This window comes from Thermoascus crustaceus (assembly GCF_041956765.1).
Source record: "Thermoascus crustaceus strain CBS 181.67 unplaced genomic scaffold VTN00scaffold_11, whole genome shotgun sequence".
Classification (NCBI taxonomy): domain Eukaryota; kingdom Fungi; phylum Ascomycota; class Eurotiomycetes; order Eurotiales; family Thermoascaceae; genus Thermoascus; species Thermoascus crustaceus.
In genome coordinates this window covers 652,717-678,881 of record NW_027192537.1, presented here as the reverse complement: position 1 = coordinate 678,881, position 26,165 = coordinate 652,717, and the positions used below count along the sequence as shown (strand labels likewise).

At 52.1% G+C, this 26,165-nt stretch overlaps 9 protein-coding genes across 9 annotated transcripts; 6 read left to right on the top strand and 3 right to left on the bottom strand.

The window, feature by feature from the left end:
- Positions 1–2,347: 2,347 nt before the first annotated feature.
- VTN00DRAFT_2955 (uncharacterized protein) lies at positions 2,348–4,247 on the bottom strand (the record flags this gene model as incomplete). The annotated part of the gene is made up of 2 exons (XM_069429218.1): positions 2,348–3,268; positions 3,318–4,247. 2 exons carry the CDS (start codon positions 4,245–4,247, stop codon positions 2,348–2,350), a joined length of 1,851 nt encoding a protein of 616 aa, XP_069283367.1.
- Positions 4,248–5,118: 871 nt separating this feature from the next.
- VTN00DRAFT_2954 (uncharacterized protein) lies at positions 5,119–6,137 on the top strand (the record flags this gene model as incomplete). Its single annotated transcript, XM_069429217.1, has 2 exons — positions 5,119–5,376; positions 5,445–6,137. The coding sequence occupies 2 exons, from the start codon at positions 5,119–5,121 to the stop codon at positions 6,135–6,137; spliced, it is 951 nt and encodes a 316-aa protein (XP_069283366.1).
- A 758-nt stretch (positions 6,138–6,895) lies between these two features.
- Positions 6,896–7,786, bottom strand: VTN00DRAFT_2953 (uncharacterized protein; the record flags this gene model as incomplete). The annotated part of the gene is made up of 3 exons (XM_069429216.1): positions 6,896–7,270; positions 7,347–7,726; positions 7,780–7,786. The coding sequence occupies 3 exons, from the start codon at positions 7,784–7,786 to the stop codon at positions 6,896–6,898; spliced, it is 762 nt and encodes a 253-aa protein (XP_069283365.1).
- Positions 7,787–8,727: 941 nt separating this feature from the next.
- On the top strand, positions 8,728–10,691 carry VTN00DRAFT_2952 (uncharacterized protein; the record flags this gene model as incomplete). Its single annotated transcript, XM_069429215.1, has 3 exons — positions 8,728–8,836; positions 8,903–9,891; positions 9,945–10,691. 3 exons carry the CDS (start codon positions 8,728–8,730, stop codon positions 10,689–10,691), a joined length of 1,845 nt encoding a protein of 614 aa, XP_069283364.1.
- A 4,022-nt stretch (positions 10,692–14,713) lies between these two features.
- On the top strand, positions 14,714–15,193 carry VTN00DRAFT_2951 (uncharacterized protein; the record flags this gene model as incomplete). Its single annotated transcript, XM_069429214.1, has 1 exon — positions 14,714–15,193. One exon carries the CDS (start codon positions 14,714–14,716, stop codon positions 15,191–15,193), a length of 480 nt encoding a protein of 159 aa, XP_069283363.1.
- A 2,128-nt stretch (positions 15,194–17,321) lies between these two features.
- On the top strand, positions 17,322–17,629 carry VTN00DRAFT_2950 (uncharacterized protein; the record flags this gene model as incomplete). Its single annotated transcript, XM_069429213.1, has 2 exons — positions 17,322–17,386; positions 17,446–17,629. 2 exons carry the CDS (start codon positions 17,322–17,324, stop codon positions 17,627–17,629), a joined length of 249 nt encoding a protein of 82 aa, XP_069283362.1.
- Positions 17,630–18,598: 969 nt separating this feature from the next.
- Positions 18,599–20,768, top strand: VTN00DRAFT_2949 (uncharacterized protein; the record flags this gene model as incomplete). Its single annotated transcript, XM_069429211.1, has 9 exons — positions 18,599–18,740; positions 18,794–18,846; positions 18,903–19,175; positions 19,224–19,301; positions 19,349–19,744; positions 19,802–19,857; positions 19,907–20,197; positions 20,254–20,338; positions 20,436–20,768. 9 exons carry the CDS (start codon positions 18,599–18,601, stop codon positions 20,766–20,768), a joined length of 1,707 nt encoding a protein of 568 aa, XP_069283361.1.
- A 425-nt stretch (positions 20,769–21,193) lies between these two features.
- On the bottom strand, positions 21,194–23,076 carry VTN00DRAFT_2948 (uncharacterized protein; the record flags this gene model as incomplete). Its single annotated transcript, XM_069429210.1, has 2 exons — positions 21,194–22,144; positions 22,201–23,076. 2 exons carry the CDS (start codon positions 23,074–23,076, stop codon positions 21,194–21,196), a joined length of 1,827 nt encoding a protein of 608 aa, XP_069283360.1.
- Positions 23,077–24,572: 1,496 nt separating this feature from the next.
- On the top strand, positions 24,573–26,085 carry VTN00DRAFT_2947 (uncharacterized protein; the record flags this gene model as incomplete). Its single annotated transcript, XM_069429209.1, has 3 exons — positions 24,573–24,702; positions 24,775–25,854; positions 25,934–26,085. The coding sequence occupies 3 exons, from the start codon at positions 24,573–24,575 to the stop codon at positions 26,083–26,085; spliced, it is 1,362 nt and encodes a 453-aa protein (XP_069283359.1).
- Positions 26,086–26,165: the final 80 nt, after the last annotated feature.

Sequence of the window (26,165 nt, the reverse complement as noted above, 5' to 3'; positions counted from 1 at the left end):
TCTGGCCTAGGCAGCAGATAGGGCCCGGAAGGATGATGAATGGGGATTGGAAGCCCTAGAGGAAGCGGAAAAAATTGGAGATGGATAATAGATAGGGGCAGCCTGGGAACAGACTGGGTGACGCCCATACTGGCTTGAAAACAAGGAGAGCCTATAGAGCTCAAAAGCCCTATGCAGATAGGCAGGATAGGGCGAGGAAAAGGTCAAGAATGATTATAGATGGAGGTCTAGCCCCAGGGACTAGATAGGGCAATAATTCTCATTCTGAACCACCAGTTCAGAATGAGAATTGCAGCCCAGGAATCAGGGTCTATCATAGCCGGAAGGCTCTATATGGACGTTAAACTTGATTAATAATAATAATACCATCCAGTGTGAACCATATCTCCAAGAATGGCCCGCTGAGAAGTGCGAGAGATGTATTAAGTACGACCTGCCCCGCTCCGCCAACGAGACCACAGATGGTCGTGAGCGGAAGACGAGACAAGAAGAGAGGGTTCCAATTCCAAGGGTTGTACGGTCCAATGGAGATGTGCCAAAGCAATAATCTGCCCTCTGCCGAGAGGGGGACAACAGACGTCCATGAGCGGAATACTAGAGGAGAGAGGGCTTCAATCCCAGCCGGTTTGCCGCATCCTTGGTCTGTACGATCTAGCAAGATCTTGGAATAGTGGGTTTTGTTCCGTGATGGTGTGTTCTTTTTTACTCATGGGCTCTCTTCTACAGTCTTCTTAAAGCAAAATACGTCCACCTGCTCTGCCAGTACAGTAGACTCGCGCAATCCATCGAGGAGAGATATCGACAATTTTTCGATGTGCGAGCGGATGATTTTGAGGAACGGCTATTCGAGCCACGTAATGGTATTGAGCGACCGCAACTCGTCCTTGAAACGATCGACAAGGCTTTCAGCCACAGACACAAAGCCGTTCATGGGCTTCGAAACGCTTTGCGTCCTCTCGGGAGGTGCTCTAGCAGTACTAGTCTGCGAGGCGGAGGATCCGTCTCAGAGACTAGGAGAGACTGGTGGGATCCTTCAAGCAGTGCTCGTCACAAGACTAATAACGGTACACAGAAGCCGAGGACGATATCAATACAGGAGACAAGAGGATTTTGCGGTCCCCCATCCAGGAATTGGCTAAGATAGGAGATTTTGCAACAGCAGAAACACTGCAGAGAAAGCTTGTTCGCCATCTCCTTGACGAGCACCACGACTACAAAGAGGTAGATGAGGAGATAGACAGACTTGCTTCATTTCATAAAAAATACACAGGGATATTGGCCGTACACCTGGAGAGCTGGAAAGATGGCTTGATCCATACCTAAAACGCAGATCTCCCAAAATGCCCTCCTTTCTGCGACGATGCTGCCCTCCTAAAGTCCCCGTATTTTGTCTCACGAAATTCTTAGTCATAAGAATGCTGCACTTTCAGAGTCTGATTATTTTGGTCGAACAATATTGCACGCTGCTTTAGATGGCCAGGCTATTGAATCGTTGCCATACCTTCTCGAGCAGAAAGATCTGATCAGTTGCAAAGACTTTTTTTGGCCGTACACATTTACATGTACTGTGCCAACAGAAAGTCACAAGAGTCTCAAGTAGTGGATCATCAACGCAAAGACAGGCGGCAGCTGTTAAGTTGCTACTGGCCTGTAGGAACACAGACCCTGACATCAAGGATGAATATGGACGGACTCCGCTCTCGTATGCGGCCGAAGAAGGGAATGAGGCAGTAGTCAAGCTGCTACTAGCCCGGGAAGATGTCAAAGCTCACACCAGGATTGTCGTGCACAGACACCGCTCTTATGGGCAGCAAGGAATGGGCACGAGGAAGTAGTTATCCTGCTTCTAAAGGGCAATGATGTTAGTGCCGACTTCAAGGACGTCTTTTCCAGAAGGACGACACTATCCTATGCGGCAGAGAAGGGGCAAGGCAGTGGTTAGACTGCTGTTGAATCGCAAGGACGTTGATCTTCAAATCAGAGATCGCTGGGGACGGACACGAATTTCTTATGCAGCTAGGAATGGGCATGAGGCAGTAGTCAAGCTGCTGCGGGCTCGCAGTGACGCTGAGCCAGACAGCAAGGACGAGGATGGACAGACGCCGGTCTCATATGCTGCAAAGAATGGGTATGAGGCAGTAAGGAAGCTGCTGCTGTCTCGCGGCAACGTTGATCCTAACGCCAGGGGTTTGTCCGGAGGGACACCACTTTCTTATGCGGCAGATAATAACAGCCACGAGGGATGTAGCCAGACTCCTCTAATACTATATAGCCTCGTCAAGGAGACGTCGTGACTGAATTTCCTTTTTAGGCTTTCACCCCCTACTTTCTTCCTGCGGAAACGGCACTATATCAGCAGTACTCTCGCCCCCAAAGCCTCCATGGCGCGCCTCCAATCCCATGTCCCCTTCCTCTCGGGATTTATACTGGCTCGTCTTTCCGTCCAGCATTTCTCCATGACGGCCAGCACGGTCGACGAGTTGCCAAACTCGCGCGCGTCGTCGCCCATGTCGACGATCAAGGCACGAAACACGTCCTCGAGGCCCGACTCCTGCTCCACCATGCAACCTGCGATGCAGAGTGGCCAGATAACACCTCGAATTGACTGGCGGTCGTTTGTTACGCGAATAAGCCCGTGGAGTGCCGACAACGTCTGAGATACAGAGCTTTTGATCTCTGGCAGGGACGGATGCGCACCAGAGACAGTAACGTGGAGGTAGACTTGGGCCGCGCAGGCAAAGGTGAGGGTGACGGCGCACTGGACCGGCGTCGTCGGATCTGGAGAGTCGTATCCAGTTTCTGCCTCTGCTTCGAGTCCTGCGATGCCCGCCTGCAGCTGATTCTGGATACCCCGACCGCGCTCGACCAGCTCCCACACGCTCAGTCCATCACCCCGGGCCAGTCTAGTCTCCTTCCACGCTACAAGAGCGGCAATCTCCCCGATCATCTCGATTACCCAGGTCCGGCAACCCATGACGTTTGGCATGTCCGCGCGGCCGGAGCGGAGCAGCGCGGGATGGTGGCGGAGGAGCTTGGGCGCCGTCCCCGTGGAGGCGCACGCCGCGATGTCGAACCAGACTACGACGGTGGTGAGGAAGTTCAGGGCAGCGTCCTCAGACGAAGGAGCGGAATAACCTGGCGACGGAGTGTTTCCGCTTGTCTGCCCTGAGAGGTCGAGACGGGCCTGGCGGTCATCCTCGATGGATGAGATCAAGGCAGCTACGGCGTTAACATGCATCTGCCAGTCGCTCACGCCACCTTGGAAGAGCTATCGTTATCAGCATATACTCTTACTACTGAGACTGCTGGTGGAATACCTGAAAACTGATCAACTGCACCCCACATGCGAGTATCTCAATCTGCTTCTCAAGGTGAGGACTTCCAGTGTCTGTCTGACTGTTCTGCAGACACACCTGCAGTTCTTGCAGCGCCCTACCGTGGTACTCGTTCAATTCCTGAAGCGTGCTGTTGTATTTGTTCTCCCGGGGTGAGCAGTGTGCGCCCTTTTTCCGGTAGAGAAGGGTATGCTGATGCAACGCGCTCAGGCTCAACGCGGCGTGGTAGAGGGGCCCTGTCCGGATCAGCAGCCAAAGCAGCCATCCGCGGCCGCCTGTGCGGATTGAGGGGGAATGGAACCGGAATTGCAGGTGGAAGACATAGTCAAGATAGTGCATCAAGAGCTCTGCCTCGCGGAGGTGCAGGATGGGTATGGTGCCGGGTAGGAGAGACTGGGATTGGGATTGAGATCCTGAGGATATATATGGCATCGTAGTAGAGCATGACGTCGCAACAGGTTCACGTTGATTTTCCTGGTCATCATAGAAAGAAGGGTTGTCTTCTGTCGCTCCTAGGCCGTGTGTGGTTGTGTCAGCCGCAGTCGCATCCACTTCACCGTCTCCATTTCGGCTCCCAAGCCCGTTCTCGATTGACACTTCTAGTTGAGCAGAAGGATGCGATTGACTCTGCTGGCTCTGTTGACCCTTCTGGTTCTGCTGACTCTGTTGCTGCCCCGCCGGCGCGCGCATCCTCTTCTGCCTCCGGTTCCTCTTGACGCTGTGCTTGATGCGCGCGAGTTCAGCGCGTTCCCGCTCACCACCGTCCATCCACTCTGGTCGCGGGCCGTATCCGTGGCAGTGGATATTGCGCGAGTCGCAGGCGAAGCACACGGGGGAGGCTTCATCGCACTTCTTGCGGCGCAGGCGGCAGGTCCAGCAGCCCTGGACGCTGCGGCCGCCTTTGCTGCTCATGGCTCATTGAGAGGAGGTCTGGATATCATCCAATAGCCCATAGTACGCTGATGAGACAAGAAGAGATGAATGGGGAGTCCTGTGTCATGCGGAGAATGAGGTGCGAAAGTCCAAACAGAGATGCGAGATTGGGAAGAGATACGACTCCGCATCGCGATTGATAAGACCAAAAAGCCAAGACGCCGCTTTAGCGAGGGTCCCATAAGGCTGAACTTGGAGACATGTACACCGTCATTAACATCCTCAAAAACAACGAAGAAAAGTGAATGTTGAAATTGCAAGTATCCGACACTCTCAATCGTACTGTGGAGACTAAGAAGACAGATCTCCTAGCGAAACAGCGCTTCATTCGTCGCACCTCGCTTAGAATCTTTACGGCGATCCCTCGTGGAATGGCCCCACTGACAGCGACAGTAAATCCCCACATTATCATTCGGAATTCCCTTGTGGATCCTGCTAGAATGCAGTGTGAGTCTGTGAGAATAAAGGGTCAAAGACAGCTTATCTGATGGAAAACCGCGAGCTTGACTCAGCACTTTGGGGGGACTGAGAAACACCCCGAAAAATAAAACAATTGGAGCTTCATTGCCAGCAACAAGGCGGAAACAGCTGAGATATTGTCTTCTTTCATGCTTCGTTCTTTGGAAACATGCTTAACTAATATTAGCGGGCCGTTTTCTGGTCAGGTTGACGCCATCAGCGGGGAACATCTCCGCTCTCGTCAACACGTCTGACATGATTTCAAAGCAGCACAAAAAGGATGCCCCGCATCCATCCCGCACCACCTGAGGGCTGATTTCAGTCTGAAGTCCCTCTCTATTTACTACCATACCTCTTGTCTATCTCCCTCTGTCCGTACGAATCTCGCGCGATGTCGAAGATTGGCGTGTTCCCCGCCTCCGGCGGGCTCGGCGGCAGCATCATCAAGCACCTCCAGCACCTCGTGCCCGCGACCAACCTCATCCTGATTGCGCGCTACCCGGACAAGCTGGCCAGCGAGAGCGGTGCGGGTGCTACCGTGAGACGAGCAGACTATGACGACCCTGCGTCGCTGGAGCGCGTGTTCGACGGGATTGGGACGCTGATGCTCATCTCGTACGCGTCGTTCGAGGACGAACATCGAATTCACGTTAGCAATTACCCGCATGTACACAATAACTGATAGACAATTACTGACAATTAATGATATGGCAACAGGCCCACAGACGCGCCATCGACGCCGCCCGCCGCAGCGGCGTCAAGCACATCTTCTACTCCTCTCTCGCCTTCGGCGGGAACACCGATAACAAGGAGACCGCGGCGCACGTCATGCGCGCGCATGTCGCGACGGAGAAGTACCTCGAGGAGTTGATCAAGCACCAGAAATTCACCTTCACCGCCATCCGCGAGGGCATCTACTCGGAATCCTTCCCCATCTACACGGCCTGGCTCGACCCGCACAACCCGCCCGCGGACGGCGAGATCACCATCCCGCACGACGGGTCCGGGCCGGGAGTGGCGTGGGCGAAGCGCGACGAACTCGGTGAGGCCACGGCCAAGTTGATCCGGCAGTATGCGCAGAATCCGGAGGCGTTTCCCTATCTGAACAAGACGATCCTTCTCTCCGGGCCGAAGGTGCTCACGCTGGGGGAGAGCGTGGAGACGCTGGGTCGGATCATCGGAAAGGAGTTGCGCATTCGGCAGATCTCCGTGGATGAGTACGCAACCCTGCCGCAGATTGGAGACAAGCATACGTATCACGGGGTGAATCTGTCGAAGGAGTGGGCGACCGCATGGGAGGGCATCCGTCGGGGTGAGACGGCTGTTGTCAGTCCCCTGCTTGGGCAGTTGCTGGGACGGGAGCCTGAGGACTTTGAGACTACGGTGAGGAAGCTTATCAAGGGCAATTGATCTCAAGACCTCCTTTTGTTATCAGGTATATATATTGTATATAGACGGCCAATTTATCGTACCTTCTACATGCTGTCACAAGAGCAAATAAACAAACGATTCACTTTACAATCGACTCTAGATCTATCCACTAGGAGATACTTACGCAACCAAGAGATGAAGAACGAAGAAAAGGCCACGATCTGAAGAACTCAAGAACTAACAAAAATCCAAGCAGAGAAAACTCTATAACCTCCCGGATGGAATTTCATATCCACGTAGTTTCCGAACAATAAAGTGTCATGGTGTTATGATAATGAACAGTGTTAGTATCATGCAATGTACCTTCTCCTACCGACTAATGGAATGACATCATCGATAAATATACAATCGAGCCTTACCAAACTTCAATCATACTCCTGCCTTGAAGAAAGCGAAGAAACAGGTCCACCATTCTTAGTAGTTTTCCATGTGTCCGTATCCGTATGTGTCTAGATTCTGTGTGCTGCCGTTATATAATTCAGGATGATACCTAGTGATTGTCTGCACCGAAGTTACTTTTTTTTTTTCTTCTGACATTACCAGGAGTATTAGGTAAAGGAGAGTGAGACCTGATCTCCTACGATGCAAAAAAAAAATTTACCTATTCCCGAAATAGATTCCGCACTATACTCTACAATATGATTGATAATCCAAAATAGATAGATAAAACCTTTTAACTACTAATAGTAAGATTTTTCCATCAAGCAAACAACTGACAAGGTACCTAGTTACTCAAGTCACAAACCCGTCCTCAGGCCACCATCCAGCTTGAAATATTTCGGCTGCAACCTCTGAAACACCCCCTGGGGATCATACCTCCTCGCCACATCGCTCAACCGCTGACGGTTCTCCTCCCCATACGAAGAAATCATGTCCTGAAACTCACTCGCGTAGTTCATGCACAGGTACCTGTGCTCTAGGCCCCTCGCTTTGGCCTGCGCTGCTGCTTTGGAAAGCAAATTAGCTGTTGCGCGCATTGTCGCTTCATCGTCGGATTTGTTGGACCATCGTATCGAGAGGTCCAGAAGAATGAGGGGACCGTCCTCTGGGGACAGGCCCAGCGCGTTGCCGCCGTTCTGTGACATGTGTGATGTCATGGCCGTTGTGATCGCCTGCAGGACGCAGCCAGGAAGCATCCCCGGGACGATGTCGACGAGTGGTGTTCATCTCCTCGGCGAATGTGTCGACGATGAACTCGGCTAGGGTGTCGTTGAGTCTGTACGTCGCTGTCCAGTACGTTTCGCGCAGTCCGTTCGAGTTTAGGGCTCGCAGTTGCGATGTCAGGTCTGCGAGGTAGCTGACTTTGGTGGTGTCCATAATCGTGGTCTGGAAGCCGCTGAAGATAGGGGGAAGATCTGTTGACGAGATAGGGTCTGCGTACTCCACGTCCGTACTGGAGAGCCACTGCCCCAGTGCGTATCCGAAGCTGAGGATGAGGGCGGCTTTCGGGTCAAAGGGTGCGGTTTTGGCGAAGGAGGTGAATGCGTTGATGGGCGCTTCCTTGGAGGTATAGGGATATATCCTTGTTCCTCCCCATTTGGGCTTCGAGGGATTTTCATCCAACTTGACTTTGTGTGTTTGACATTATGACAATAAGCAATTGCTGCAATGTCCATAATACAGAACATGGAGTAGGTTGCTTTTCTAGGATCCGGATGGTCTCGCAGGGCCGTGACTAACCCGATGCTACCTCATCAGCTGTCCTTCACGGTGCGATGCGTGCCTCATAAGCCTGTCCTGCGCATGACAGGATCGGGTCAGACAAAAACCGGCCAAGGCGAAGACTGTAAGGTATTTAGGTGCTTACTTGGGTGTCTTATCTGGGGCTGGAGAGAAAGCTTGGGTGTGATAAGATCTCCAACGTGTCTTGGCAGGAATCCTCCCTCCATTCTCCCTCCTTTTTGAGATCTTCCCCGCCTTCCCAGCCAGAATCGGTCCAAGAAATATAAACCATGAAGGCCAGCACTGAAATCTGAAGAGCCGATATGGCCCGGACAAAGCACAAAATAATCGATCTCCATCTGACCATCTCTTTCGTCCCCGCGCCAGTACCCTTATCTTAGACAGGGCTCGGGAATGCCTATCACCTTCCATCCAGGGGCTAGGACGGTGGGACCTCACCGTGGCCGGGGCGTTTCTAGAGTCCTAGCCTCCTAAACCTCTCCAGTCTTCGCCTCAGGAACGCTGTCTTGGCAGAGAGACAATCGTCACCAGTCGCACGCTATGTTACCTCGCAATCTGCAGGTGCCAGAGTGCGCAACTGCCGGCGCAATAGCTTTATTTTAGGCTTTCGAGGTAGTCGCAAAGCTCTCGAATTCCTTTCGTTCCTGGCCTGTACTAATGCTTGCGCTATGGCCGGTTCCCCGTCGGGTAATCTGGATTCCAGCCGAGACAAAGAGAATGGAGAAACCATAGGGTTGCAGATACGCGGCGAGAACGCGCCATTGGTCATGAGGCGTGCAGCAAAGGGGTTCGTGTGCTGTTTATTATTATTCTTATGAAGGGCCAGTTTCCACGATCTTTGGATTCTCCTCTAGGTAGTCCGCTCTGTCGTGTGCAGTCCCTCCCAATGTTGTCGTCCCTTCTTGGCCGGGGCGCCGCGTCGCTCGCGGTTATTTCGCTCTTTACACCGTCAGTTGCAGGCGAGGTCTTTGAGAGATTGCGTGAGGTTCCGGAAGGTAAGGCTACGGTTATCACCAGTGCTTTAAATGGTACTGTGCATCCCGATTGATTGTCGTTCACAGGCTGGAGGTTCTCGGCAACACCAAGCGATGACCAGCCAATTCGGCTGCAGATTGCCCTCCAGCAGCACGATGTGGAGGGCTTCGAGAGGGCCGTTCTGGATATGTCAATGCCATCTAGCCCCAACTATGGCAAGCACTTTCAGTCCCACGACGAGATGAAGAGGATGCTCCTCCCCAGCGATGATGCTGTGGACGCTGTCCTGGATTGGCTGCAGTCCGCTGGTATCACCGACATCCAAGAAGACGCCGACTGGATCAACTTCCGCACGACCGTCGGAGTTGCCAATGATCTCTTGGATACCCAGTTCCAGTGGTTTGTCAGCGAGACCAGCAGCCGAGTACGCAGGCTCCGGGCTCTCGAGTACTCCATCCCAGAGTCTGTGACTCCGCATATCAACATGGTCCAGCCTACAACCCGTTTCGGGCAGATCCGTCGACACCACTCCACTTCCCGCGAAAAACCCATTGGCTCAGGTGCTAATATCCACGCCTCGATGGCCGGAGCTGATAGTCAAACTACTGGCACTGACTGTAACAGGGAGATCACACCCAAGTGTCTGCAGGATCTGTACAAGTTCGGAGGCTACAAGGCAAATGCTAACAGCGGCAGCACGGTCGGCTTCTGCAGCTACCTCGAGGAGTACGCTCGCTATGATGATCTTGCCTTGTTCGAAGAAAAGCTTGCTCCTTATGCCGCAGGGCAAAATTTCTCCGTGATCACATACAACGGTGGTCTCAACGACCAGCACTCGTCTAGTGACAGTGGTGAAGCAAATCTCGATCTGCAGTACATTGTCGGAGTGAGCGCTCCGCTCCCTGTCACTGAGTTTAGCACCGGTGGACGCGGTGAGCTGGTCCCGGATCTTGACCAGCCAAATCCGGACGACAATAACAACGAGCCATATCTGGATTTCCTGCAGAACGTGCTGAAGATGGACCAGAAGGATCTTCCTCAGGTCATTTCTACCTCGTATGGCGAAAACGAGCAGGTAAGGTGTCCCATTTATGTTGTCTGACCGCGTTATTAACGACTATCCCACAGAGTGTTCCTGAGAAATACGCCCGTTCGGTTTGCAACCTGTTCATGCAGCTAGGAAGCCGTGGTGTATCCGTCATCTTCTCCAGCGGTGACTCCGGTGTCGGCTCAGCTTGTCTGACCAACGACGGCAAGAACCAGACGCGTTTCATGCCGCAGTTCCCAGCATCCTGCCCCTGGGTGACGTCCGTCGGTTCGACGCAGCACATCGCCCCCGAAGAAGCCACTTACTTCTCCTCCGGCGGCTTCTCGGACCTCTGGCCCGTGCCAGACTACCAGAAGTCTGCCGTGAGCGACTACCTCGAGAAGCTCGGGGACAAGTGGGACGGTCTGTACAACCCTGAAGGCCGCGGCTTTCCCGACGTAGCCGCTCAAGGCGTGAACTTCAACGTGTTCGACAAGGGCTCACTCAAGCACTTCGACGGCACGTCCTGCTCCGCACCAGCATTTGCAGGTGTCATCGCGCTGCTGAACGATGCCCGTCTCAGAGCCCGCCAGCCACCGATGGGCTTTTTGAACCCCTGGCTCTACGGCGCCGGCAGGAGCGGTCTCAATGACATCGTTAATGGCGGTAGCACTGGGTGCGACGGCCGCGCTCGCTTTGGTGGCTCGCCCAACGGCAGCCCTGTGGTTCCCTTCGCGAGCTGGAACGCGACGGAGGGGTGGGATCCCGTCAGCGGGTTGGGAACGCCGGACTTCTCGAAGTTGCTGAAGCTGGCGGTTCCCTCGAGGGTCGGGGGCCGGTTGGCGTAATCCTGTGCAGATGAGGCGGCTGTGTATCGAAATGAGGAGCGATCTGTTCTTCAGCGTATATATGACGAGACGTCAATGAGCGTATTTTTATGATGCAGCTTCCGTTTTTCCGTTCTATCCAACCAGAATGTGGAAAACAGATAATGCAGTAATGTGACTGTAGAATTTTTAAGCACGTCATCCAGGACGTTATCCATTCTGGCTTGAATTGTTATCCCGCTGTATCTAATAATATGAGCAGCGAAATGATTCAGTAGAACTAGCTGGGAATCACGCGACGAAGACTTTTTTCTTGTTATGGCTATTTATTTATTCCTTTTTCTACAACAGACAAACAATCGATCGAAGTTCTTATGATTAGTACTGCACATTCTAAAATGCAAACTATCTAATCTAGTATGTAGGCAGCCCGATAAAAACCCTTAGTAGCAAGATATTCTACGCCTATAAGCGGGAAGTTCCTTCCTTGAAAGCTGGTTGAGATGTGAAATAAAAAGAGCACTGGAATTCCATGTCCTTGTAGTCTTCTCCGTTGATTATCTGAAGAGCTTGTATAGTTTTGGTTTGTCCGAGGAACTACAGAGGTATCTAGATCTATTTATCGGCTTTGCGGAAAGGGGTATACCTTACCTGGCTCTCTTCTTACGTACCTTAGGTAGGTTATGCGTATGTAGTAAAGGTGATGGTTTGCTCGAAAGGATGAAGAAGGGGTTTCTGTTAAGGACGAAAGGGGAAGGGGATAGATTAATTGCTAATTTGATGGATGATGGCCCTTAGAGGGTATGTGTGTAGATCCAATTGAGTCCTGCGAACATATACAGCGGTATGCGAAGTACTCATGTACTCTAGGTGCGTAGACAAGATGTCTTCCAGGTCCGCCATCGGTATTCAGTGTTGATGATCCGATACTAGTACAATAGATCAACCGGTAGTACTTTGTCCGACTCAATCGCATTGTCATGTTGTATGCTCCATTAATAGTGCCCAGTCTTCCGTCCGTATTCGCTATTCCTGTCCCGTACAGAGTACAGCACACATAGATTTGCCGAACCTGCCTACTCAGGGAATGCCCCCGGTATCGACACCGTCGAATCCTCCACGGAGTTCCCACCAGAATCTATGTGAACGCCCTCGAGCTCTGCAAGATGATGCCAATAGTACCGTTCCCCTGGTTTGTACCATCTTCAACATTTCTCTCCCCGAGCGTGAAAATAAGAGAGCGCACAGGCGCGAGATCCACCCATCCCTCGCTGAAAATGTATCCCTAGGTACCAAGGTGTATGTTCCAGGAAGGTAGCTTCTGTCTCTGATCTCTGGGTGCACGTCACGCCAGGACTGTTACGTGGAGACCATGTCTCCCTCAGAACTGTGGATACGGAGTCAAAGCCGTCACCCTCAAGGCGCCAGTGACAAATGTGTGGTCCTGTCGGGGTATGCTCCGGTTTGCTTCCCAGCACGTCAAAGCTACCCTGGAGTCCAATGTTATTAAAAGCGTCCTCTACCTTGTCAATGTAGCAGCCTTTCCGCGAGACATCGCTGTTGCGTTCCACATCGGTACCAGCCTGCCGCGTGATATCGAGAAATCGACACAAACATTGCCTGGTCCTCACTAGGTGCAGAAGCATCTCCCACCAAGGCTCCACATCTTCCTTGCACCACCTCAGGCCTCTATTCGAACATCCATCGTGTGGTTGAGAAAGATGATTACCGACTGTGCTTGAAATCCGGAAGACTTCCATTCCGAGCATCGACGGTTTTCTGGCAAAGGGTGAAGAGATCGCTGAGTGTATCCACCCTCCGTCCAGTTTGTACAATGGACTTTCCGTTGAAGCTAATTCGCGCTTGATGAACGATCCTTGTCCCCTGTTCGCCGTCCCTAACAAAATCATCCATCTTACAAATCATGTCGCGAAGTTCATTGCTATCCCCGTAACCATATTATCGCTGCTGATGAGGTTACAATCAGTCCCTCGGTCCATTAGAAGTGGGAAACAGTTCGTCTGTTCTTCGGAGCCGAATTGAATAATCTGGCAGACGAGGCTAATCTTGATACCAGATATTCCTCCATGTTCGTCGAGATTTAGGAGCATTTTGAAACTGGTTTGATCAGGATGACGTATGGAATGGCTCATTGCATCACGAAGCCGCTCTTCGTTTGTATTCTCCATCATTTCCTTATAATATTTAGAGATCAGAAATGGCGTGCAAGGTAACCTAGACTGATCTGCGAGATCCCCATATGACATTATGGTCAACAATGACTACGGGTCGATATTGCTGTCATCAAATCCAATAGAGTCATGAAAGAGATCAAAAATTTCAGGTATACATGTTATGGAGGTAATAAGCTCAAGAGGTGAAGACTTCAATACATTTTCAACAACTGACTGTATAGTGGACGGGCTCAGGATTCTGGAATACGGAATAAATTGTGAGTAGGAACGTGCGGTCTTGTCAGCATGGTTCATTATCAAGAACTCGCACACCTTGGTTCTTCCGTTGCGCGTAGAATACTAGATATCAATTTAGTCAGTAGGTACGTTGACAAAGTATACTGTTTGGAAGAAATTGGCCTATCTTGGGCCCAGAAATAAGATATATAGCGCCATATTTTGCATTTATCAATGGTGTATCAGTGTGATTAATTATGTCAGCTTGGCATGACTTACATGCAGTGGTGTCCAGCCCCAGGAGTCGGTGTCAAACGCCGATGCCTGTCCTCTCACAAATAACTCACGTACTGCTTCACGATTGCCGTCTCTGCAGAACGTGAAAATGAGGGAGTCATCCCTCACCACACGAAAGGTTTCGAAAGCACATTTCCATCCTTTCAAAGCCTGTCTCGCTGCAAATTCGATTCCATACGCAAGTCCACATCTAATGAGCCATGGAGCCGGATGAAACACCAAAGACTTTTTTTTATTTCTGTCTGTGCCATACGACCATGCCCGGTTAAATTAATAGATCCTGCGACGCTTTTGGATTTGACAATGAGCATTCCGAATGCAGTAGAAACCTCCCGCTGGTCAAAGCTTGTCCGTCTTGACAAGTTGCATGCTCGATTTGCATTGGTCATTTTCTTGTTTTGAATGTACCTTAGCATATTAAGACAAAAATCTCCTTTAATAAGAGACTATGCAGGCGCACGGTAATGCGCCCAACAGCTGTACAATTTTTAAATAATCCGCAGTGGGGCATGCTAAAAAGCTTGTTACACGCCTAAAGTAGACTATAAGTCATACATACAGAAAGAAGTATTTCTCGATAAGACAATAAAGATACGTATTGGATTGTTTAGACTTTCCGATGTGATGTACACAGGATAGAAAATCCCTTCCAGAGAGGCACTCTCCCGAGTTCCAGACTTGGCATATGGGAGGTTCGGTTCCGGGCCAGCCGTCTCTTCTCGAGCTTTCCGCCGAGCCCCGTGCGGAAGTGCCAAGACCGGGGGAAGGCTGTTTATTTTAGTAACACCGCAGCGCCGCTGTGGATCTCTCTTCTTGACCTTTTCATCTGGCGACCGTTCGAGACACGGAGACGTCCGACCGGCATCCAACCAGGCCTCCCTTGCAGAGGAACGGTCTCCAGCACAACCGAGAAATGTCGTTGGTCGTCTGCGGGCAACATGTAGTTTCTTTCGACGTGGTTGACCTATCGGCCAGCCTCGACTGTGTGACTCTGGTGGACCTGTCCACATCACCTTATAAATGGCACGCAAACTCATTGGGCCAGCAGTCTTTCACCAGATCGGATCCCGGATCCTTCCAGTCAGATGTGTCAAGACTGGGAGTGAGAGTGAGACAGGTTGCGTGGCTGTGGTCTGGGGGTCTGCAGCAGACATAAAAAGCATCAGTCTTCCTTGATCTCCAGAGATCTCCTGTTCTCCATCCATCATCTCCTTATCAGTTCTCTCGCACATCCTTGAAGGCAGGCTCAAGACCTCAAAAGCCTTGCTACCTGCATCTACTTACTCCCAGATCCCACACTACAAGTCCATTGTTCAACAATAACCCACCGACAAAATGTCCACCGCTACCACCACCGCTACCACCACCGCCGCGGCCCTCCCGACCGCCGCCAACTGCGGCGCCAAGCTCTATGAAATTCCCACGACTGATGCCGCCTGCGCCGTCCCTGCCAGGGGCAACTACTCCGATGTGATGCACCAGTGCTGCAAAGCCGCCTCCGTCGAAAAATACAACAACGACTGCGGCCTGTACTGTCTCGCGCAGGAGCAGTCGGTGGGCGACCTCAGCAGCTGCCTGACCAGCAACGGCGTCAACTACGGCGACGCCTTCTGCAATCACAACCAGACCGCGACGGCCACGGCCAAGGTGTCTGGCAGTGAGTCCACCGGCTCTGCTTCGAAGACGGGTAGCGCTGCCTCTGAGACGTCGAGCAGTGCTGCGGTTGCCACTATCCCACAGCAGTCGATCTCCAAGACCGGGCTTGGCATCCTGGCCCTGCTCTTCTGCTCCACCGTTGCCGGTGCCTTCGTTTAGGATGTGAATATCGATACCCTTGGCTATGGAGGCAGTGACTGAATTTTGTTGGAGACGGGGTAGTCTTCTCGTACACTGCGTGATGGATTACGGGCCCCCATGATCGTGGAGGGAAATGAATTCGGGATTGGTTTCAAAATGGACAGGGCTGGTTTCGTTTCTGGTTGGGAAATACTATGAAAGCTATTTGACCCATGAAAATACTGTACAGTACATAGATAACGACTTCAGGACATGACCCTAATACCTATGGGTCACCTAATATGATTCATGTGTATCTTCTTCAAACTATCTGTCTGTCATCTATAGTGAACGGATATCTTTCCCATCAAGCAGGAATCTCAGCCGTGAGACCTCCGCCACGTCGTTATCCAATAAGTTGTCTACATACGCACTGTACCGTGCATTTTGACTTGATAACCCAACCCAACCCGCAAAACCCACTCCACTATATAATGAAAAATCATTTCCAACATAGGTTACATTTCACCTAAGTAAGTAGTAATATTCAAAAGTTGGGCGGGGTTGGGTTGAAGAAAGGTGCCAACCCAACCCCGCCCAACTCGCAAAATTGCAAGCCTACTGGCGTCTGCCATCCGACTCTACCCTAAGCGCGTTCTTTGACACGTGATGCTAGAGCCACCTTGGAGACACATATCCTGCCAATTCCGCCAATAATCCAGGATAATTTCGTAACTCGCCCCTGTGGGAATGACCACTGGCTTGTGATCGGGATGTGATAATATGTGATCCACATTCCAGATGCCAGAATCAGATGGTAGGAAGGAGGCTACTTGGTCCCCTATGTGGTGGCTTCTGTCGATGAGTCCTATCACGCTCGTTATATATTTCTCGCGCACCAAGACTTCCATGTCGGAAGGAGAGCGTTTTCTCTTGGTGTGGATCATTTTCATTACTTTCATTTCTGAATCCATGTTGACTGTTATTAAACCAACTTATGTCACTGAAAAGGTTGTTGAAGAATGATATTTAGTGAGATGTTCTCGCTGTTGCTGCTGTTGCTATCGTTCTCTGAGAGAGGATATCTAGAGGTTAGATATATAAGAGATACTGTCAGACTGTGCGAACCTAGTAATCCGAAGGTATGATGATGAAAGCTCTGATTATTCGAATCTACCTAACTAACTGATTATTTATCTCATGGGATTAGGGGTTAAGACCTTCCGAATATGATATATCAAGCGATTCCGAAAGATATGATGTATAGATGTGATATACCGAATATTGTAAGGATCTTCGAGATAACTACCCGGATCGGCGTGTGCTGACTAGGCTGATAGGTTTCTTGGCATACCACTAGGTTATAGTGGTAATATTCGGCTGACAGATACTGAGTGGCAATAGCTGATGGAGTGAGATTTACTACCTAATTCTGTGTTGAATTTCGAATCGCTTCTTATAGTTTTCAAAGGTTGAAAGAACTACTACTTTCTGCAGCTAGGTTACATGCTTCTTAGTTGTTTTCGTCTTTTTGTTTCTAAACCCTGTTGTTCATTATATACGTATGGTACGTAAGCCATCAACTTGGAGAGTTCTATATGGGCTCCTTAAGAATTGCTTTCAGTGCTGTGTTGGAACGACCACAGCGAACAATGAGACAAGAAAAAGGTATAGATCACCTTCGCAAGTTCCTTCAGGTAATGCCAAAAGACAACTCAGCTGTTTATTATTTCTCTTTGGTTGTGACAACCTCCAAGAAGTTGAGTGAAAGGCGCTTTGTCAAGCTTTATAGGCCCGAATTGTAAGGAATAATAGGTAGGTAGGTATTGCGATATGAAGATAAGCATTTTGAAAGACTAAGTACCTTTGTATCTTACAGTTATCTGTGTCCTGAGTACGCGGTTTCCAATATATGCAATGCAATGATGGAGACTTCGGGAATTTATCAAGTAGATAACCAAGAAGAATAGCAAATATCAAAAACCTCCACGGTAATACTAGGCAAGTAGGTACAAAGACAGCTAGCGAGTGCCTGGTGTCTTCTGACTCCCAAGGTACTGTACTCTAGAGGATGGTAGTCCTGCTGCCCTTAAGACGAGAAACTATTATACTATCCATTCATAACCAAAGTATCCCGCAGATGGACGTCAAATGAAGGTTATTGATTATGAGATCGAATGTCTTGGCGGAGTCAGGTGCTCCGGGATGTCCCGCGACAGACAGCGACAAGAGGTACGTTTGTACCCCAGTAGAACTAATTCTGCAGAAACATGGATCTCCATCATAAACAGGACCTACATCATCATCATCTTCTTCTTCTGCTTCAAGATTGTCGTTCAGCTGCTGACCGTGACGGGATCCGCTCGCCAGCTCGACGCGTTTCTTCGCCTCCCGTTTTTTCCCGAGAGCAATAGCATCACGGCCCCTGGCTTTCAAACGTCCAGTCGGGCGACAATGGCTTTGTCTTCATCTTGAGACGCGGGGGCTGTATCCAGCCGAACCTTCCAGGCTTACGATCACATAGCTGACGCTTATGTGGAGAGCACTCCAGATACCCCGAGTCTGATGAGGAATTCCATTTGTCCGCCCTGCACCCTCGGACATGCTGACACGCCTAACCTCGCTAGTGCTCACGTGAGGAGAGCAACCCCGGAGCTAAACAGCGTGGAGGTGGAGAAGAACTCGTGTGGAGTGGACCCTGACAGCCGGAACTTGCTCAGACCTGTGGGTACGGAGAGAACCCCCTCTACGAAATCTCGTTGATGCGGTTAAAAAGGAGTCCCCACGGGGCTTCTTGTCGAGGATGCTGACTGGCTGGCAAAATACTAAGCTGTTGCTACTGTGGTACGGCTCTTTGCAGCTTTGCCCTCTGATGAAGACTGCCATGTTGGGGATGGCTCGTGTTCTCTGCATGAGGGTGCTCCTGCTACTGCGTCCATATCTCCAGACCCCGGACCCCAGGTCGAGGGGACGAGCCGGCTCTGAGGAGTGTTCTAGTCACTTGTCGAAGCTGCGGTTCCGATGCGGCAGTTAATTGCTCCAGGTGTCCTGCAACATAGAAATGCGACTTCACTCGGAATCTAGATACCCGTCTGCAAGGATTTGAGCCTCTAGCTTTCTGCAGCCAACCGAGCCAAGAGGTGGTTGAGGACGCCACCATCAGCAAACTGCATCCGAGTGAGGCCGCGTCCTATTACAATGCGATGCCTGAAGCTCAGACAAGCCACGAATAAAGCTTAGCGAGCTTTGCGCAGCGGCACCCGGGGTTCTTTTTAGCCTGAATACAAATGACGCCGTTTGCCAAGTCCCCATGGGGATATCCCGATGACAAGGCATTAACTTTAAAGGGTGGATATGGAGCTCTTTTCGCGTCGAGCGAGCGTTTACGAGTCGGTGCTCGATTCTCTCTTCGACCTGCCTCGCTTCCTCCGACTGTGAGAGAGTATGGCTCCTACAGCTGGTGAGACGCATCTGTCGGCCAGACGAGCTCAGCTCGCTGGCCCCTCTGGGATCCGCGGTATGGCGCGGAACCCGAGAACTCTCGCCATTGCGCTGTTCGCCTCCCTGGGAGGTTTCGTCTACGGGTGTAAGTTATGCGGTTATTCAATTCGATGCCGCTAGGCTGACTGGTTATCGCAGACAACCAGGGAATGTTCAGTCAGGTCTTGACCATGACATCATTTGTCAATCGCGTATGTATGCTTCAAGTGAATCGAAATGTTCATGCTCTGATGGCTATGTTCTACAGACGGACGGCTACGCAGCGACAACCGGTACAGCACAGGGTCTGTTGACCTCAATTCTTGAGCTAGGCGCCTGGCTGGGTACCTTATTCAACGGCTACTTGGCCGACGCCGTTGGACGTCGAGTCTGCGCGTTGATCGCCTGCATTGTCTTTATGGTCGGTGTCATCGTCCAGGCCTGTACACAGAACAAAGACTACGTCTTTGCCGGCCGTTTCGTCACTGGTCTCGGGGTGGGAAGCTTGAGCATGATTGTTCCTCTCTACAACGCTGAGCTGGTATGTTACCTCTGTATATACAGGAGCAGCATGTACTAATCAATGCAGGCACCTCCTGAGATCAGAGGGTCTCTGGTTGCCGTGCAGCAGCTTGCCATCACGTTCGGTATCATGGTCAGCTTCTGGGTAAGTACCAGCCGTGACAAACCTCTATCCTGTTGCTAACTGTCTAGATCGGCTACGGTACAAACTTCATTGGCGGTACCGGCGAGACCCAGTCCGACGCAGCCTGGTTGGTCCCGGTCTGCATTCAGCTCTTCCCTGCGATTGTCCTGGCTCTAGGAATGGTCCTCTTCATGCCGCAGTCGCCAAGACACCTCATGAACCGGGGCCGTGAACAGGAGTGTCTTGAGACTTTGGCTAAGTTACGTCGCGCGTCTCCGGACGACCTGTTGGTCCGGGTCGAGTTCTTGGAAGTGAAGGCGCTGCGCCTGTTTGAGGTGGAGACGGCAGCAAGGAAATACCCGCAGTACCAGGATGGGTCGTTCAAGAGCAGGTTCCTGATCGGGTTCTACGACTACCTCTCGTTGATCACCAACCCATCTCTGTTTAAGCGGACCATCGTTGCTGTGAGTTGCAGACTCTGATATTATGCAAGTTCGATATGGGCATACTAACACCGCCAGTGCTTGATCATGACCTTCCAACAATGGAACGGTATCAACGCTATTAACTACTACGCGTAAGTCACCGTCAGCTGCACCGTTATCGTCCAATTCTAACAGTCTTAGTCCCTTCGTCTTCAAGGCGTTCAAGTTGAGCGGAAACACTACCTCACTTCTCGCAACCGGCGTCGTCGGTATCCTCGAATTCGTGTTCACGATCCCCGCCGTCCTTTGGGTGGACAACGTCGGTCGGAAGAAGATCCTTCTCGCAGGAGCTATTGGGATGGCAGCGTGCCACTTCATCGTTGCCGGCATCAGCGGGTCCTACCATGGCGATTGGGACAACCACCGCGCGGCGGGATGGGTGGCCGTCGCCTTTGTCTGGATTTTCAGTGCGAACTTTGGATACTCTTGGGGGTATTTTCCCTGCCTTCCTATTCTTGTTGCTCAACTTGCGGCTAACCTTCTACTAGTCCCGTTGCATGGATCCTCATCAGTGAGATCTACCCGCTGAGCATGCGCGCCAAGGGCGTCAGTATCGGCGGCAGCAGCAACTGGGTAAGTTGGCCCCTTTCCTCAACTTCCAATGCCCTAAAATCCCCAAGTCACCGCCCCCTCCACACACGCAACGTCCTTTACTAACATACTTCTATAGCTGAACAACTTCGCCGTCGGCATCTCCACCTCCCCCTTCCTGCACGCCTCCGACTTTGGCGCCTTCATCTTCTTCGGCTGCATCACCACCATCGGCGCCCTATACGTCTACTTCCTCGTGCCCGAGACGAAAGGCCGCACGCTGGAGGAGATGGACGAGCTGTTCGGCGCCACGGGGATGGCCGCCGAGGACGCGAAGCTGAAGGAGCGCATCGAGAGGGAGATTGGGTTGTTGGCGCTGTTGGGGGAGGGTGAGGGGTCTGATGAGGATGGTGATGATGAGAAGAGGGGCGTGAGTAATAGGGAGGTTGTGGGCGGGGAAGTGAAAGCGTAGGTGGGTAGAAGTGGTGATCATGCTTGGGACGTGTGGTATGTTTATACATACATTGTTATACGCTGCTATGTGTCTTGTTTGAACTTTCATTACTCCCGGTATATATGTTGTATAGTATAGTGCAGGTAGAAAGAGAAAACGTTCATATAAAGTGATATTCAACAGGATTTCTTCGTTACTACCTACCTGTTTACAATTCGCCTCTTGAAGATAGGTAGGATAGTCAGGGTAGATGACCGTTCCGCGTTTCGCTTTCCCTTTCCTACATACTTGAGTCCTATCATTGAATGATGAAGAAGGGTGTCGATCTCTTGTTTGCTATTTATTACTTTCATTACCTTCCATTCTCATTTACATCTAAATCATAAATCTACGCATAAACCCCCCCACCTCCCCAAAAGAAAAAAAGAAGCACTACCTCACCCTCACCACCCCCGACACCTCACCCACTCATCCACACACTCCCCCTCATCCTCATCGACCACGATATACGAATCGTACATCGCCCCCGTGATGCACGCATGCTGCGGGATGATCCGCACCCGCGCACCAACCGGCACCTTGTTCACCAATTCTTCTTTCTCTTTCGGATCCGTCGTCCTCGGAGCCAGGATCCCGTGTTCCTGCGATAGGCGGACGACGTTCCACGCGTAGGCCTTTTCAAGATCTTCCATCTCGGCAGGCAGGATCATCGCGCGGCCCCAGACGCCGGGCTCACGACCGGGCTCGCGGGCCAGACCGAGAGTTCCGACGTTGACGAGGATTTCCTGTCTTTCCGGATACACGCTGCACACCTCGGCCTCGACCCAGCTGGAGACGTGGTCGAGGGCGACCAGGCCCGTGGAGACCTGCTGCAGGTCCAGAAGACCGAAGTTGCCCGCGTGGAGTTCCAGTTTTCCCGGGATGAGGTTCTGGATCTTCTCCGCGACAGAAGACGAGGCCGCGTGCGCGGTGGGCGTTGCGCCGACGGAGATCGTCAACTGCGGATGGTCCGGTCGGAGCTGGAGACACTGCCGCGCGGCGTCGCTGGCGGCGGTGATCTCGTTCAGGAGGTGGCCCTCCGCTTCGGCGAGGGAGTTGCTCGCGTACGAGTGGCCCGAGTGGCAGTAGAAGCCGTAGATGTGGATCTTGTCGGAGGACTGCAGGGCCGTCTGGATGAGGGAGGTGAGGAGGGGGGATTGGGGCTCGAGACCGGCGCGGTGCGTGCCGCAGTCGACTTTGATGAAGATGGACCATGTATCCTCTAGGTTGGATGCTTCCAGCATGGAGATCTGCGACGGGTGGTCGATCATCAGGATGAGTTCGAAACCTAGTCTCCTTTTTAAGGATGCTAGGCGCGGGATGTACGTTTTTGCCGGTGGGAGGCCGTAGAGGACCTGTACCGTGTTAGTGATAGCCTGAAGATAGCATGGAGAGGTATGTCTATACTCACACTGCGTACCGTCCCCTTCCGGATCAGAGGCGCCACATGTTCAATCTCCTTCAGCGTGCTGACGACAATCCGATCCTCGCCGTGGCTCAGCCCGATTTCAGTCCCCTCGACCGTCTTGTGCGTCTTGATGTGCACGCGGAACTGCGCCTGCAGACCAGCCGCCCTCTGACGCATCCGCTCACAGTTCTCAGCGAACTTCTTCCTGTTGAGATACAGAGACGGGGTGGATATCTCCGATCGCGTCAGGCCCTTGTAGCCCAGGAACCCGTGCAGGCTTTCCTGCAAGGTACGGCCTTCGCGCAGGGGAGCAGATCCAGGAAACGCGGGAAGGTTGGCACGGTTATGCCAGACGACTTGCATGCCTACAGCCGCCGCACCTGGCACATCAGCGCTGCTGCCCGCCACGAAGAGCGCATCTGCTGGATCGACCCCAAGCGCGGCGAGGATGTCATTGTAGGGTTTGGGATTGGGTTTATAGAACCCCGACTCCTCCGCCGTCACGACCGCATCAAACCGCACGCCACCACAGCGAGCGATTGCACGACGACCCAGATCAGCAGAGCAGTTCGTGACAACGCCCAGGCCGTAGCCCCTATTCCGCAGGGTCTTCAAAACCTCCACAGCCTCCGGCCAGGGCTGCAACGAGTCCCAGGATGCGAGAAGTTTAGACACGGCATCAGCTGGGAGGCCCGTATCGATCGCGGACTCGGCGACCAGGTCCTCGTAGGGCCGGTAGGCGCCGCATGCATATGTCAGCTCCAGATAGCGGGTTCGCCAGCGACGGCCAGCGTCCTCGCTGCCAGCGGCGGCGTTCCAGAAGGACCAGCTGTCTAGGAGGGCGGTGAGGAGGTCGAATATCACTGCTTTGGTGGCCATCTTTGATCAGCTGGACATCTATGAGAATCAAGATGCTCTCTGGGTATCGACGGTGTGTTGCTTCTGATATCGTTTTGCGGAAGCATACCCCGCGGTCACCGGCATGCTGGATGGGGCAGTCCCGCTACGGCTCGCCCCGCGCTTGGTCCGGCTGAACGATGCGCCTGAACGATCGAGATATCTCAGCACTCGTATCGCCATCAAGAATTCCCGGTATATGTTTTCAATGTCTCACGACATTCCAAAGCGTTTATCCTGGTTTAATATCGCTAAAAAGGTTGAATATCCCGGATCGAGATCGCGGCCTGCACGGGATCCGCCTCAAGATCTGGCGATAACTCCCTAGTGCACGGATAACATAAGCATCCGGGGATTAGTTAGTTAGTTAGTTAACAGCCCGTCAAACTAAGCATGCCAACGCTTAGGAACTAGACTCCAGATGATCCCGACGTCGATGGGTTCGAGCCCCTCATCGACCTTAACCCATCTTCTGGCAGAATAGACAAGGGTTTATATCAACGGTAGCACCTAGGTGTAGCACAGAAAGTACAGGAACAGCTAAGATTAAATATGAAATCTAGTCGAAATCTTGTCATCCCAGCAAGTCTCCATCTCAATTGCCTATGCCGGTGGCATCAGGAATGTGTAAGTCCCAAGCTTCCGAGGAAGATATCGCCGTATCCGTTAGGCGGTGTGGAAGGGCCAGGTCACATGTCCAGAGTGCAGGTTATAGTTATGCATCTGACATGATTAGGTAAGCATGAACACCAATGTGTACATTTTTATATGCCATCCTAGGTCCTTCCGACTGTCATCCCTCAAAGAAGCTCAAGCCGAAATCATCCCCAAATGAGCTTATTATTAATTAATCGCTGTTGCCTCCGCGTCGGGCTCCGAGTCGGGTGTCGGCACCGTTTGCATCGTCATCATACAGGATCGGAGTTATGCACCGCTGTCCATGCATATGCACCGCCACATGCTTCCCCATCTTGTGCACGTTTCGAGGTACCTTGAAGATGTACATCTACCAACTGCTGTATATCTACTGTCACAACACATTAATCTCCAGCTGTTTTTCTGGAATATGCACATGGTTGCAAACACAACATACCCACAGGCGAAGCGTTCAGCACATCTACCGGTGCCATCTGCCGAGGCTTGCCCTGGACGCTACATGCGCCACAACCTCCGTCCGATATCTCCGTTCTTAACTAATAGCCCATCCACAGCACTCCATACAGGGCTCGTCGACCCCCTGGAGAGCCCGTGGGTGCTAGCCATGCAGCTGGCCCGATCCACGGGGCTTGTGGTGCCAAGGGCCTGGACGCCCAGGATATGACGACGTAACCGCGACGAGAACCACTTTCCGGACGCGGGCAGTCTTGGCTCAAGCTTCCACGACTCGTCTTTTTTTCTTTCCTTCATCTTTCACGCCTCGATCCCCGGGGGCTCGATGGTTGCTTCTTGACGGAATCCTGTTCTGTGAGAGTCTGAACATGGCAGCCGTCAGCGACGATGTTGCAAAGGAGAATGGAATCAAGCCGGAGCCGCTCAGCTCGGTGCCGTTCTGGCATCCTACGCTCAAGGGAGTCCGTTTGCGAGTCACCCGCCAATGGGCTCAGATGAGTGAGATCCCTGTTCTGAAAAATGCTTCATGAAGTGAGTGTCGACTGATACGGAAGCCCGCGCGGTTATCAGACCTCTTCCTCTGCGTCTTCATCATGGCCATCCTATCGTTATATTGGTCTATTCTTTTCCGCGTGGAAAACAACATGCCTTCCCTCAAAGTCTGGGTCGTCGACTTTGACGGCCAGGTCGAGCCGTACCGGACGACCACTCCTCTTGTCGGGCCCATCGTCACCCGAATCGCTGCTGATTTGATCAAATCGCCGTACAACCAACTGGGCTATACGATCAGATCTCCGGCGGATTTCGGCTACGATCCAATGGCAGTGAGACAGTCGATCTACGACGAGCATGCCTATGCTGCAGTCATTGTCAATCCCAATGCGACGGCGCTGCTGGAAGCCGCTGTTGCGCAGGGAAACACGTCCTACGACCCCTACGGCGCGGGACAGATCATCATTATCTCCGCTCGCGACCAGACCAGCTATCCAACTTACATCCTACCGTCCATTTATACCTTTCAGTTTGCGGTATCCTCTGCTTTTGGCCCGGCGTGGGCCAGCAGACTGGCTCAGACGCCTTCGTTGAATCTCTCCCAGGTCCCGCAGGCGGTCAATCCTGGAGTCGCATTTACGCTGCTTGATCTCCGGCCGTTCGGGCCTCCGGTTGCGACGCCGGCCGTCACGATCGGCCTGATCTACCTGATTATCATTTCGTTCTTCAGCTTTCCCTTCCTGATGCCCATCCACATGCAGTATGCCATGGGGGATCATCCCCCGCTGCACTTCAGCCACATGGTCATATGGCGGATCATGTCAAACATAATAGCCTATTTCTTCCTCTCGCTCTGCTACTCTCTCGTCTCGCTCGCGTATCAGATTCCGTTCTCCAACCCTTCTGCGCCTCCCACGCAGCCCGCTGCGAACCCCAATGCCTATGGGAAAGCCTCCTTTTTCGTTTTCTGGATGCTGAACTGGGTCGGGATGAGCGCGCTGGGATTCCCATCCGAGAACATGGGCATGATCCTCGGACCGCCGTGGAGCGCGCTGTGGCTGATCTTCTGGGTCATCACGAACGTGGCCACCGGGTTCTACTCGTTGGATCTGGCACCTGGGTTTTTTGCATGGGGATATGCATGGCCGCTTCATAACAGTACGTTAGCCTTAAGTTCCTTCTCCGTCCTGATCCACAACGATAATGCAATCCTCAGACGACGCTGACATGTGCACAGTCGTCGCAGCATCGCGCACCATCCTTTTCGATACCCATTCTCGTATCGGCCTCTCCTTTGGCATCCTCTTTGCCTGGGTTGGCTTTTCCATTGCCCTATTTCCATTCTCGGCCATGTTTATGCTGTGGAAGAAGAAGAGGGGGTGGTCTTGAATTGGCCTGAAGTTATCAAGGCCTTCGCTGTTGGCTTCTACGCTGCTTAAAACGACTGGGTCCGGTACTCGCAATTTAGG